At 40.4% G+C, this 14,967-nt stretch overlaps 1 protein-coding gene across 1 annotated transcript; it reads right to left on the minus strand.

Annotated features, from left to right (window-relative positions):
- Nucleotides 1–6,958: 6,958 nt before the first annotated feature.
- LOC147417390 (uncharacterized) lies at nt 6,959–7,585 on the minus strand. The gene has a single exon (XM_086507656.1). It carries the CDS (start codon nt 7,583–7,585, stop codon nt 6,959–6,961), a length of 627 nt encoding a protein of 208 aa, XP_086363782.1.
- Between the last annotated feature and the right edge of the window lie 7,382 nt (nt 7,586–14,967).

Below are 14,967 nucleotides of genomic sequence, written 5' to 3' on the forward strand. Positions count from 1 at the left end.
ATCCAGTACTTTAGTAGCTGCAGCAATTAACGAGCTGGATTCTAATTGGACCTTCCGGCGTCAATGCGACCCGTTCAATGATCCGGCGAACATCTTTATGCTGGCCTTGCTCAGACGTTGCTGATGAGCCGATCTTCATGTGTCGCTTGATCTGCTTGGATCCAATTGCTGTACTGGGCAGCTTGTTGACGTTGGCCATGGCATGATGCGTTTGATGATCATCAGAGCCAGCACACATTCGTTGCTTGTATAGCTTTTGCAGCTTGGAATCGCAATAATTATTGACCTCGCTTATATAAAGCCTCAAGAAGATGGACGCCACCTCCATGTCCGTCAGGATACCATAATCCTTACTTAATATAGAGCTCGGGCGCCTTCATTAATTTGCAGATCCCTAGCTGACGCATCATCGACGTCTTGTTGCACAGGCGCAGAGCCTTCATCTTTTCGCGAGGAAGGCATTGTCTTTGAGGATGCGGCTCCTGAGCTTGGGCTGTCGCCTAGTCAGCCGTTGCTTCTCATTATAATAAGGCGCTGCAGGTGATGATGAATACTCGGTTGCTGATCATGACGTTGCAAGAGATCCTTGATCTGCAGACCTTTTGCGTATACCTGCAAGCGTCTGCCTAAGGTTGGCCATGGTGGAGGGATATTGGAGACGACAATCTGAGTAGGAAGCACCGACCTGCAACTGCTCGAGTTTTATGCCACAAAATGGAATTGGCCGCACGGCCTCCTTTTTATAACCCTAAACCCTCCTTTTAGCACGGCTATTGCTAATTGCTTTCGCGTAAACTTTGCTTTTTATGATACTGGAAAATGCCTTCTAGAAAAATTAACGCGGCGCAAACTCCTCCGCTAGCCATTCTTATGCTTTTTTTTAAAAGTAAAGCGTGTCGTTAAAGTTAGAGCCAAATTAGACAATGCCACACTAAAACTCTATGGTTAGAAGTGTTCGGGAAAAATCATTTTTCCAAACATACAAAATTCCTTCTTTCATTTTGTCAAGAGGAAATTTTAGAAAGTTAGGTTGTTTTTTCGGGTTTTACACTATTTTTCCTCTATTTCGGGGCGGTATTTTCTCCTTTCCCCCCTGCCCTCAACCGGCATTTTTGAAATTTGAAAACGGCACCATATTAAGCTGAGACACATTATTTCCGAACGCTGATAGTTAGGCATGGCAGCATTCTTGGCCATTTAGTGTCCAACTATGGTATCATCACTTATTGAGATTAAATGTTGGTTATCATAAATCTTTTCAAGTTGGCAAGCCCATGAGTTGTACAAGTTTTCATTCGCCATCATAAGTACTCCCGAGTACTTTTCTACATGTGTCCTAAGATAGATCGGCCCTTATATCAATTACTATTTGCAACGTGGCTTTTGAGAAGCTCAAATCTGCATTGGTGACACTCCTATTCTGAAAGCACCTCAATGGAGTGGGGTAACATCTTTCATACACATATTGATGTCAGTGACTATGCCACTGGCTACATCTTGGCCCAGCTTGTTGACGAAAATCTAGTTTCTTTCTATTGCATATGCTAGCCAAAAATTGAACCTCGCTGAGAAAAATCACACGACCATGGAACGCGAGGGCTATCAATGTAGGTAGAGAAGTTTTAACGCCATTTGCTTGCAAATTTTATTTTTCTTGCTCATCAAACATCAAGCACAAACAATGCAACATGGGTAGGATAGTGTGTTTGGTTTATAATTTTGCTAGAATTCAATCTTGAGGTGGCGGTCAAGAAGAGGAAAGCACAAACACGTAGACCACTTTTCTAAATTAACCTCTCAGGGCAGGATCCCATCCGGGTGAATGATGACCTTCCCCGTTCTTTACTCTTTTCCATTGAAATGGTTCCAGAATGGACCAAGAACATTGTGATGCTCCTCACCACTACTACTATACCTCCCAGTTTCAATAAACATGCTCCATGATTCTTAAGAGAGCGCTATGCTTACCAGCTAATAGCAGGCCATTTGTATTAGAAGGATGATGAATTGATCCTTAAAAGAGTGTCATGCCCCAACAAGTATTCTCTCCTTGTGCACCATTCCCATAGTTTCCATGTGGGCAACACCTAGCCCCAAACCCATGACTAGGGTGCTTTAATTCCAAGGTCTATGGTGGCCCACATGAGACAAGATGTGATAGACTTTGTCCATGCTTGCACGCATTGAAAATACAACAAATTTTGCAAACACTCAACATTGTATCATATCACCCTATGGGATTGCCAAAATTATATGGATACGTATTTAGAGCGTATCTACCATTATCTCGAGGATAACATGGTTAATGTGAATCAATTGAAATACAAAAGCACAATCATAGAGTCGAGGAAATACCACATTCTTAGAGAATAATTATGCTGCAATTGTTTGGTTGCAAACTTCGAGATATGTGCCCTTGAAACTTCGTATCTATAAGTTCTAAAAAGTGCCTAGAGGGAGAAAGAGCATGCTATTTATTTATCACGATCACTAGAAGCCTAGAAGGTGCACCATTCTTGCACTAGGCTTGTGGTGGTCCACCCTTCACATGGACTCACATGATTATATAGCATCATTGGTGTAGCAAAAATAAGGAGCACGCAAGGCCATGTGCATCTACCAGTGCATGTGCCAAGGTGAAAAAGGAAGTACGAAGATCAGGTACAACTAGGGCTATCCAGGGATGCATGTCTTTATTGGTTTTTTAGCCAGGAAGCTCTATTTGGGGCTAATCAAGAGGGCTACTCAAGATGTTCATAATGCATTGATTATGTAGCAAAAGGTTGTCTTCAAGATGTTCTCTAGGTTGGTTCCTAGATGGCTCATCAATCTACAAGATGTATGATCTTGCATTAAAGGGGAAACTGCTTTGTAGATCCTCACAGGATTGCACGGATGATGATCAGGCATATGTGAATCAATAGGACTAAAGTGTTTGATTTATGGATCATGTCGATCTTTTCACATCTACAATCCGAACCGGGACGGTAAACAAGAGCAATTGAAGTTTTGTCAAGGACCGCTTCTACACCATTTTGACTACCTTGGTATATGTGCCATTGTATGTTTTCTCAAGTCTTCAGTGTTTACAGAGGGTGTATAAGGTATTTGAAGCTAGTCAAAAGTGACAACTCATCAATCAAGGCTACAAGCAACCAAGATATTGTGACGGAATTGGCAGTTAGCAATCTAGCAATGAGTTGCAAGCAAGTGAATTTATCCCATTTTGGGAACTTTTGTTAAATGCCTTTTGGTTTTCAACTTGCAATTGCAATGGGGTTCTAAAAATGGAAAGTCGACAAAGTAGAGTTTTCACTACGGCTTTACAAGAGGTCCATCTGACTCTAAAGCTGAAAGTTATTGTGGTTCAAAGTACTACAAAAAATGTTTTCTTTTGAAAATTTACGGATTCCAATAACCCATGGGGGGGATCTCTCATGGAAGTGGCACATGGTGGAAAAAATCCCACGTACGAGTGTTGGGGATGAGGTGTTAGGGGTACTTATACGGGGAGATGGTCTTCATTGAGAAGGGAAGAGAGAGGAGTTATGGCTCGTTCCCCCTTTCCCATTTCATGGGCATTGTGTTGGGTGTTGCATGCATGCACATGAGCCGCATTGATCAGTGATGGTGGCATTTCCAAGTGGCTCCGCTCGATGTAAACGGTAGCTTGGTAGGGGTCAATTCACAAAGGGTGGGCATTGGGATCTCCAATATGTACCACCAAGTATGAAATATTCTTCCGAAAGCCCCTAAGGCCACACGCCTTCGAGATGTAAGCATAGGTTGGGGAAAGGCCTTCTCTTGGTCTATGCCCAAAACCCTAGTGTTGCAACATCCTTGCAAGTTACAAACATATGTAACTACATTCGGAAACATCCTCTGTATACAAACACCCGGCAGCTTCCTTGCAAAGAGGAGATGTTGTTTAAATGTATCATCTTCATAGATTTTGTGGAGTTGCTTGCCTTCTTATGGCCCTATATGGGAGATTTAGCAGCCTCCTTAGGCAAAGTACTCTTTGCCCCAACCATTGATTGCCCAACTAGGAACAAAGTGTGTATTATGTGGCAAACTGACAAGCAAACGGCTGAAACTAGTAGAAAGCTTCAATTTTTCTAGTTCGAAATAGCTAAAGTATACTTCTTAATCTAAGATTTTTTTTGGCTACATTACTCAAGGCTTTAAATAGTTACTTTGACATGGTAACTACAAACTCTATATTTTTTCTAGATAGCAATCCTAATCATCCTAGTCACTCGTCTAAAATAAAATCCATGAATTGAAAGATTTGAAGGAATCCTTCAATCACATACTATACCTCTCCCTTGTCCTCTACCATGTGCCACCCCCCCCCCCCCCCCCCCCCCCCCCCCCCAACCCACCAAAAAGCCTTGTTTGGCTGCTATACATCGACCAAAGCACCACCAAGCACACCACCTTTGATTTGGTAGCACGTCATGGCCCGGCTCTTCCTTGCGGTCATTTACTCCCTCATGGGCCCCTGTGGTGGTGTCCTTGTCTTCATCTAACTTGTCTGATTGCACTTCATTTGACATGCCTTAAAATGTGCGTGTAGCAACCTCGTGCATATCCACATCATAGAACTTACCACCATCTGCCATTTCCTTATCAAACATATGTCCAACCTTGGAGTGCTTGTCTGCAACATGGTTGTCCGTATACTCCTCTTTGACCTCGTATTCTACATAGTTCACCAACAAACAAACATTTTACGATAAGAAAAACCAAAATTTTGTTCAAAACAAGAACGAAGACGGTTGCTTACTTTTTTGAACACGTCCCTTGTTGTGAGCCCAGGTCTTGGCCACTTCGGAGATGCGCTCCTTGCATCCACCTTTCGCACAAATGTCTTTTTTCATTAGAGTGGCAACGAAATAGAGAGGGTGGTATTGGTGCCTACAGCCAGCATGAAAGAACCAACCACATGGATGGAGTCCAAGCACTCCCTACAAGCAACAGAAGATCCTAAAGCATAGATTGTCTTGTCTTCATCCTTGATGTGGGGCCTTGGAAATAATATGAATGTTCTTCCTTAGTTGAATTTTGCAATTATCATTCTGACAAATTCACTCTTCATTAATATGCAAATCCCTAGCTGACGCAGCATCAACTTGCTGCACAGGCACAGAGCTTTCATCTTTCACGAGGAAGGCATTGTCTTTGAGGATGCGGCTCCTGATCTTGGGCTGTCGCCTAGTCAATCATTGCTTCTCATTATAATAAGTTGTTGGTGATGATGATATACTCGGTTGCTCATGACGTTGCAAGAGATCCTCTTGATCTGTTGACCTTTTGCGTATACCTGCAAGTGTCTGCCTAAGGTTGGACATGGTGAAGGGATATTGGAGGCGCACAACAACCTTGACGATGACAATGTGAGTAGGAAGCACCGATGGGCAATATTGCAACAAACTGCTCAAGTTTTATGCCACAAAATGAAAATGGCCGCACGGCCTCCTTTTATAACCCTAAACCCTACCTGCTACCGCTAATTACTTTCCAGGTAAATGCGTTCAAACAGTAGGGGCTACAAAAAGATGTTGGTTGATGTCGTAAGCTAGTAGACAAACAAAATAGTTTAACCAATTTACTAGAGAAAAGGCACAAGTAACAGGGGCTGCAAAAAGATGTTGGGCCCAAATGCGTACACGTTTGCATGGAGCGGCATTTATTTTGGTTCCAAAATTTCAACTACATAGTCAAGGCTCTAACAAAGAGGTCATGGGAGACTTTGAAAACGGTATGCAAACAATTGCTCTCAGGTGACAAGGATAGAGAAGCTTTCCAACAATGTGTTGATTATGCTAATAGAGAAGGTAGGTTTAGAGATCCGTGCCATATTGAAGCATCAAGAAGCACTGAGCTCTAGCGTGCTGGAAAGAATCTGGGGGAGAAAAAGTGAAACTTCAACACATGGCCCCTTGGGGTGACCATCTTTATCATTTGATCATGCTCCTATGGTAGTAGCCCAATAGGCCTCTTTTTTCTTTCTTTTTGGGAGGGGACGGGGGTTGCCTCTTTTTTTCGTTGTTGGGACCCCTCCTTGGCCCTTCCAAATCCACACTTCCATTGTGTGGTTTGCTTACCTAGTCTACCCTTCGTCTTAATATATCTTGTACACAAACTTTTTGTATGAAGTATACTGCAATTTGATTGTTATTTGGCATTGTGCACTCTTAATTTGTGGATGAAGCACGCCAACGATCACCTTGCCAAACTCTTATGTTCTAGGTCCGAGAGCTTCAATCTTGGCATGTCCAAACACAATTGTTGTATGCGAAGTAGAGTTTTTTGCATGGTCGATATCTAGCCATTACATTAATCTGACCATTAAAAACGTGTTTCGTCGCTCTGAAACCTCAAAACCTGCTTTGCCTCATGGAAAGCGAAGGACCCATGTGGGATGCATGTTTCATGGAGGCATGATAATCTACAGTACGTTTTCCCTTGATGAAAAAGACGTATGCTACGTGGGACAACAATATGGAAATTTTCCACGTAAAATCAATATTCAAGAGAACGTTTCGGTGGGACCACTTAATTAATGGATGTTAATAAAGAAAATTATATAAACAGGATCATCTTAATTAAGAGAAGCCTGAGGAAACGCGAGCCAAATTCTATTACCATAATCTCATCTAAAGCTGGGTGTCCATTAAGTGAAAAAACTGCAATTGGAGAAATTAAATATTGGAATTTCAATCAGGGATAGAAACTACGTCGACAAGGCAAGTAATGCCATTAATTTGATCCAAGGCAAGTAATGCCATTAATTTGATCCAAGTCAAAGTAATGCCATTAATTTAATACAAGTCAAAGTAAGCTTGTTATACATGATTAATTTGTCAGCAGCACGTGAAGGCCTCCTTAAGAACCAAAATCCTAGCTCCATTATGCAATACAATTTATAGCTATTTTATTTCCTTCCAGTACTTTAGCTGCAGCAATTAACGAGCTTGATTCTAATTGGACCTTCCGGCGTCAATGCGACCCGTTCAATGATCCGGCGAACATCTTTATGCTGGCCTTGCTCAGACGTTGCTGATGAGCCAATCTTCATGTGTCGCTTGATCTGCTTGGATCCAATTGCTGTACTGGGCAGCTTGTTGACGTTGGCCATGGCGTGATGCTGTTGATGATCATCAGAGCCAGCACGACATCGTTGCTTGTATAGCTTTTGCAGCTTGGAATTCGCAATATTATTGACCTCGCTTATAAAGCTCAAGAAGATGGACGCCACCTCCATGTCCGTCAGGATACCATAATCCTTACTTAATATAGAGCTCGGGGCGCCTTCATTAATATGCAGATCCCTAGCTGACGCATCATCGACGTCTTGTTGCACAGGCGCAGAGCCTTCATCTTTCGCGAGGAAGGCATTGTCTTTGAGGATGCGGCTCCTGAGCTTGGGCTGTCGCCTAGTCAGCCGTTGCTTCTCATTATAATAAGGCGCTGCTGGTGATGATGATATACTCGGTTGCTGATCATGACGTTGCAAGAGATCCTCTTGATCTGCAGACCTTTTGCGTATACCTGCAAGCGTCTGCCTAAGGTTGGCCATGGTGGAGGGATATTGGAGACGATAATCTGAGTAGGAAGCACCGACCTGCAACTGCTCGAGTTTTATGCCACAAAATGGAAATGGCGGCACGGCCTCCTTTTATAACCCTAAACCCTCCTTTTAGCACGGCTATTGCTAATTGCTTTCCGCGTAAACTTTGCTTTTTATGATACTGGAAAATGCCTTCTAGAAACATTAACGCGGCGCAAACTCCTCCGCTAGCCATTCTTATGCTTTTTTTAAAAGTAAAGCGTGTCGTTAAAGTTAGAGCCAAATTAGACAATGCCACACTAAAACTCTATGGTTAGCAGTGTTCGGGAAAAATCATTTTTCCAAACATACAAAATTCCTTTCTTTCATTTTGTCAAGAGGAAATTTTAGAAAGTTAGGTTGTTTTTTCGGGTTTTTACACTATTTTTCTCTATTTCGGGCGGTATTTCTCCTTTCCCCCCTGCCCTCAACCGGCATTTTTGAAATTGAAAACGGCACCATATTAAGCTGAGACACATTTTTTCCGAACGCTAATAGTTAGGCATGGCAGCATTCTTGGCCATTTAGTGTCCAACTATGGTATCATCACTTATTGAGATAAAATGTTGGTTATCATAAATCTTCTCAAGTTGGCAAGCCCATGAGTTGTACAAGTTTTCATTCGCCATCATAAGTACTCCCGAGGACTTTTCTACATGTGTCCTAAGATAGATCGGCCCTTATATCAATTACTAGTTGCAACGTGGCTTTTGAGAAGCTCAAATCTGCATTGGTGACACTCCTATTTTGAAAGCACCTCAATGGAGTGGGGTAACATCTTTCATACACATATTGATGTCAGTGACTATGCCACTGGCTACATCTTGGCCCAGCTTGTTGACGGAAATCTAGTTTCTTTCTATTGCATATGCTAGCCAAAAATTGAACCTCGCTGAGAAAAATCACAAGACCATGGAACGCGAGGGGCTATCAATGTAGGTAGAGAAGTTTTAACGCCATTTGCTTGCAAATTATTTTTTCTTGCTCATCAACCATCAAGCACAAACAATGCAACATGGGTAGGGTAGTGTGTTGGTTTATAATTTTGCTAGAATTCAATCTTGAGGTGGCGGTCAAGAAGAGGAAAGCACCAACACGTAGACCACTTTTCTAAATTAACCTCAGGGCAGGATCCCATCCGGGTGAATGATGACCTTCCCGTTCTTTACTCTTTTCCATTGAATGGGTTCCAGAATGGACCAAGAACATTGTGATGCTCCTCACCACTACTACTATACCTCCCAGTTTCAATAAACATGCACCATGATTCTTAAGAGAGCGCTATGCTTACCAGCTAATAGCAGGCCATTTGTATTAGAAGGATGATGAATTGATCCTTAAAAGAGTGTCATGCCCCAACAAGTATTCTCTCCTTGTGCACCATTCCCATAGGTTTCCATGTGGGCAACACCTAGCCCCAAACCCATGACTAGGGTGCTTTAATTCCAAGGTCTATGGTGGCCCACATGAGACAAGGTGTGATAGACTTTGTCCATGCTTGCACCCATTGAAAATACAACAAATTTTGCAAACACTCAACATTGTATCATATCACCCTATGGGATTGCCAAAATTATATGGGATACGTATTTAGAGCGTATCTACCATTATCTCGAGGATAACATGGTTAATGTGAATCAATTGAAATCCAAAAGCACAATCATAGAGTCGAGGAAATACCACATTCTTAGAGAATAATTATGCTGCAATTGTTTGGTTGCAAACTTCGAGATATGTGCCCTTGAAACTTCGTATCTATAAGTTCTAAAAAGTGCCTAGAGGGAGAAAGAGCATGCTATTTATTTATCACGATCACTAGAAGCCTAGAAGGTGCACCATTCTTGCACTAGGCTTGTGGTGGTCCACCCTTCACATGGACTCACATGATTATATAGCATCATTGGTGTAGCTAAAATAAGGAGCACGCAAGGCCATGTGCATCTACCAGTGCATGTGCCAAGGTGAAAAAGGAAGTACGAAGATCAGGTACAACTAGGGCTATCCAAGGATGCATGTCTTTATTGGTTTTTAGGCCAGGAAGCTCTATTTGGGGCTAATCAAGAGGGCTACTCAAGATGTTCATAATGCATTGATTATGTAGCAAAAGGTTGTCTTCAAGATGTTCTCTAGGTTGGTTCCTAGATGGCTCATCAATCTACAAGGTGTATGATCTTGCATTAAAGGGGAAACTGCTTTGTAGATCCTCACAGGATTGCACGGATGATGATCAGGGCATATGTGAATCAATAGGACTAAAGTGTTTGATTTATGGATCATGTCGATCTTTTCACATCTACAATCCGAACCGGGACGGTAAACATAGGAGCAATTGAAGTTTTGTCAAGGACCGCTTCTACACCATTTTGACTACCTTGGTATATGTGCCATTGTATGTTTTCTCAAGTCTTCAGTGTTTACAGAGGGTGTATAAGGTATTTGAAGCTAGTCAAAAGTGACAACTCATCAATCAAGGCCAGGTCTTGGCCACTTCGGAGATGCGCTCCTTGCATCCACGTTTCGCACAAATGTCTTTTTTCATTAGAGTGGCAACGAAATAGAGAGGGTGGTATTGGTGCCTACAGCCAGCATGAAAGAACCAACCACATGGATGGAGTCCAAGCACTCCCCACAAGCAACAGAAGATCCTAAAGCATAGATTGTCTTGTCTTCATCCTTGATCTGGGGCCTTGGAAATAATATGAATGTTCTTCCTTACTTGAATTTTGCAATTATCATTCTGACAAATTCACTCTGGATCTGAGCCTCTTCACACTCAGTTTCGAGGACACCACATTTCCTCTGCATGTCACATATGGAAATGTCATGACAGTGAATATTACCAAAGTAGTGTCCTAGAGAAAAGTAAACAACAGCAAATGTAAATGTCATGACAATTACTAGTACTAAATAGCAGACAATACCAAATGTAAACTGTACTAATGTTCAGAGTACCTAAAGGACCAACTTGTACCAAAGGACAATAATCTAATAAGCACTAAGTAGTACCAAATAGAAAACAGTAACCAATATGGTAAGTAGCAAAACTAGCAGACAATACCTTAAAGTACTTGTTAAGTATATCATGCTCCTACCAAAGCACAAGAATCTAGTACACAATAAATAGTACCAAATGTTAAATACCAAATAGTAAATAGTACCAAATAATCAGTATGAAAAGTTCCAAACAATAAAACTACCAGATGTGAAGTACCCAAAGCACAAAAGTAAAAATATAAAGTACCAAAAAGTACAAAATGAGGTCTCCAAAGTTCCCAGAAATATTGAAGTACCAAAAGTAAAGTACCTCAAGTCAAAACATGGTACTTAAAGACCTAATATGTACATCACAATTCGTAGCACACAGATATACATATGATGTTCCTACAGAAAGTACCAAAAGGACCCCAAAGTACCCAAAAATATTAAACTTGTGAGTTGACACTGGGGTTAGGACTTGTGGGCATTCAAAGTCAAAGTTTTGGTAGGATTCTCACCTTGACATTGAGCAACTGAGGATGATATTGGTATTGTCTTTAGTCAGAATTTGTGCCAAGTAAAATTATGACATAGCGAGGCCACTAACTTTTTTGAGTTGCTGTTTGTTTTTATGTTGATACTATTCTTCTCACAACATAAAAAACTAAACCAGGATTTTCTTATCAGTTACCGCTGATTAGCAAACCAGGGTTTCGACAATTGCTGTTGTGTCTGTATGCTACTCTGCAACAAAGTTGTATTACATATTATTATCTGATAGCTCTTCCACTTACCTTATTTCCAAGTTTTCTGTTAGTAGAACCTCATGTTGCAAACACCGGCTTTCATGAAACTGTTGGTGTTTCAAGCTCTTGTATGGGGCAAGGTTTTACATAATAATGGAATTTGGACGTTGGCGCAAAGGAATATTGGAGCTATTGGGATGGAGGTGAAGCTCTTTTTTCATATAGACATGAGCTACCCCTTGGGATTCATCACAACATGAAGAAAAGGCCGAAGTTAGCCCCTGAAACAGTCACAATTTTAGACAGTGAACTCCTTTGAAAATAATGTGGCATATACCGTTTGAAATACGTTTTGGTGCTTTTTTACAAGAGGAGGAAGAAAGGTGCCCAAGGCTTTTTGTGCCTTTTTTGGCATTCCCCAGAGAGAGAGAGAGAGAGAGAGAGAGAGAGAGAGAGAGAGAGAGAGAGAGAGAGAGAGAAATTACAAATTATAGAGTTATATGACAGTATAGAGTTATATAGTGCATACAACATTGTAGTGTAAAGAACTATATACTACCATCTACCACTATATACAACATAAAACTATATTCCACCATATCAGTATATAGTATCTCATAGTTTACTAGATAACACTACATAGCACATAGAGTTAAATAGCTACATAATATTACAAATAAGTAGGACACTTTATTACTATTTATTACTATGGGAAGTACTTAATGTGTAGCTATATAGTGTATTGTGTAGATGGCTGAAAGCATGGTTTGGTGGTACAATATGCACTGTCAAGGACACTACTTTTTCTTGGGTAGAAAATTAGCATTTTTTGGGGAAGTCTTTTTTATCCACTTTATTGGGATATTCGTTTTTATCTTTTTTTTTGGGGAATTCTTTTATGTAAAAAAAACATTTGCTTTGTATCAGCATATATAGATCTATGTAATGATTATAGACGAGTCTCTCTCTCTCTGTCTCTCTCTCTCTTCCTATCTTTCTTCCTCGTCCACAACATAGCCGATTATGTAGTTGTAGCTCTTTAACTCGCTACACTACCCACACTCTTGCCAGCATGGAATTCACAGATTGACCAGAGAATACAAATGGTTATCCTAGCATGAGAATATGGCTACGTAAACATGGATAATCCTCAAGGCATGGAATTCACAACTACTTCTCCTGGCATGGTGAATGAGAAAGGTTGTCCAAATAGGGATTGGACTACTGTGCAAGGCTGCCTAAACAGGGATTGGACTATGGAGCTGAATGCAAGTGTTCACAGCATGGACACCGCTTCTATGCATGAGTATTGGGCTGCTAAGAAATGAGAATAGAGAAGGAAAGAAAAAGAAAGCAGCAGGTTGCAAGATCCATCTTTGATGGAGGAAGCCAAATCAAGAAAGTAGATTTGTTCAGCTAAGGCAAAGTTTTGGCGCACACAGACACTAGGGCTTACAAGAAGTATCCAGACAGAGTTATTCCATCAACACTTGCTCCATCCTACTTTTAAGGATCTGCAAACATCAATAGCTAATTTTGAAAGCACTCTTCTATCTAGCATCCGTAACACCCTCAGCCAGCTCAAGGTGCCCCGCTCAACAGATGAGCTCTTCTTTGATGATGGTAATGAATAATATCGATGGCACAACACAAATGAACCATACAAGGATAGCAGGTATTTTGAGTGTTCATCGGAGAAACATTGCTGCAGCCAATTATCGTCTTGAGATTAAAGATGATGAGGAAGTTTTGCCATTGAGTGCATGTCAAAGATAATTGCCTCAAGGTAACATTGTCACAGGTGAAGTAAGAGATCTAGTTTATGTCGTTTGGAGCTCAGAGACTCTAGTTTCACCCAACAAAAAGGATATATGTCGGAAGAGGATTGGAAGAAAAAGTGTTATCAAACATCCAATGCATCTTCTCGATGAGTCTCAGGTAAATTTAAACCGTTGCTAATGTCTTTTGTGCCTCTCTATTTTCTCAGGTGTAATGTACTCTACTTATAGTACTTGAAGGTATTCCATTTGTTTTACCTCATACAATACCTCTAGTAACTTGCTGAAGGTATATCATTTGGTACATGTAGCAACCTAAGGTATAATAGTAGCTTTATTAATATGAAGGTACTCCATTGTTATACCTTAAAATGCCGTATGCTTCCACATTAGGTACTCAATAGCACTTTTCATGTGATTGGAGTACCCTATAATAATGTTCATAGGTCCTTCATCTACCCTATACTACCATATAAGGTACACCATAGTACATTCAATCTGATTTGAGTACGCTATAGAACCTTGTGATGTAGGCCAAAGTACATTTATCTACCATATAGTGGCATGTTATATGGAGCACCCTAAAATGTACTAAAGAGTACCATATAATTCCATGCTATGTACTACATAATATCCCCATCCACCCTATAGCATTACTCAAGGTACTCTATAGTACATTTCCTAGTACAAAACAAAAATATATTTCATTGATAAAGTCTTACAGTACCAAAATTGGTACTATATACCACCAAATTGGTAATTTATGGCATCCACCTGGTACCACCATTTAAGGTACTCTTTAAGAAATTTCCAAACTAGTTTCAAACTTGGTATTGAACAATACCAAATTGGTACTCTACTGCACCAAATGGTAAAGTACTAAATAGCTAATGTCTTACTATACCAAATCTGGTACTGCACAAAATCCAATTGCTAATGTACTCTACCAAATATACAAAAATTGGTACTATACAGTACCAAAAATTGGTACTATACAGGTACTATTCTGTACCAAATGGTACTCTACAAAATGGCTAATATTTTACAACCCCACATTTGCTTATGTAAAAAACCAAATGGTACTGTACAAAATGGCTAATATTTTACTCTCATAATTTGTTTTGTTTTAATGTCACAGATTGAGTTGTACCAAAGATTCAAGAGGGCCAATCTAGAAGTGGAAATTTCTCTTAGATGTTTTGAGGCTTTAAAGCCTTACTTTGTCCAAAAAATGAAGAAGCGATATACGTGTTGCTGTGTATATCATGTCCAAATGATATATTTTAAAGAGGCATTTAATCAGATGCGACAAAACAAGTTTGAGCATTATGGAAAGGATCATGCCTGCACATGTTCCGTTTGCTGTAGTGATGATTCAGGTAAGTGTACTGCAAACCAATTAGTGTCTCATAGAATCAGTGATATGTGGGAATCACTTTTATGTCCAAAGGCTCATGATGTAGAATACTATGCAAAAAAATGCTCGTTTGGATTTGCTCTAGATTTGGAATAAACAGGTTGACATTGTGTCCTGATGAAATTTCAGTGGATAGTGGGAAGGTCACTGTGAAGATCTTCACAAATGTTTCAACTGGGCAAGTTGATGCAGGTGGGTCTGAGAAGAAAAGAAAGGACTTGGTAGTGCAACAAATAAGATGCTCTACTTTTATTGACCCATTCTCATCTCATCTTAAGAGCTTCATCAAGCATAACTACATTTTTTTGGTGGCAGGCACAACAATTTAAAGAGTGCTTACTCAAGTTTCCATCAGATGTTGTTGTTTCGATCATCGAATTTGCCAAGAATTATCGATTTAAAATAGAAAATGAGATAAAGTCCATGCACTAGTGG

The sequence above is a fragment of the Adiantum capillus-veneris genome, unplaced genomic scaffold, assembly GCF_014529385.1.
Source record: "Adiantum capillus-veneris isolate H3 unplaced genomic scaffold, ASM1452938v2 Hic_scaffold_257, whole genome shotgun sequence".
Classification (NCBI taxonomy): domain Eukaryota; kingdom Viridiplantae; phylum Streptophyta; class Polypodiopsida; order Polypodiales; family Pteridaceae; genus Adiantum; species Adiantum capillus-veneris.

What these genes read in the sequence shown, in the direction of transcription:
- LOC147417390 (XM_086507656.1), bottom strand. Translation starts at nt 7,585, where the DNA reads ATGGCCAACCTTAGGCAGACGCTTGCAGGTATACGCAAAAGGTCTGCA.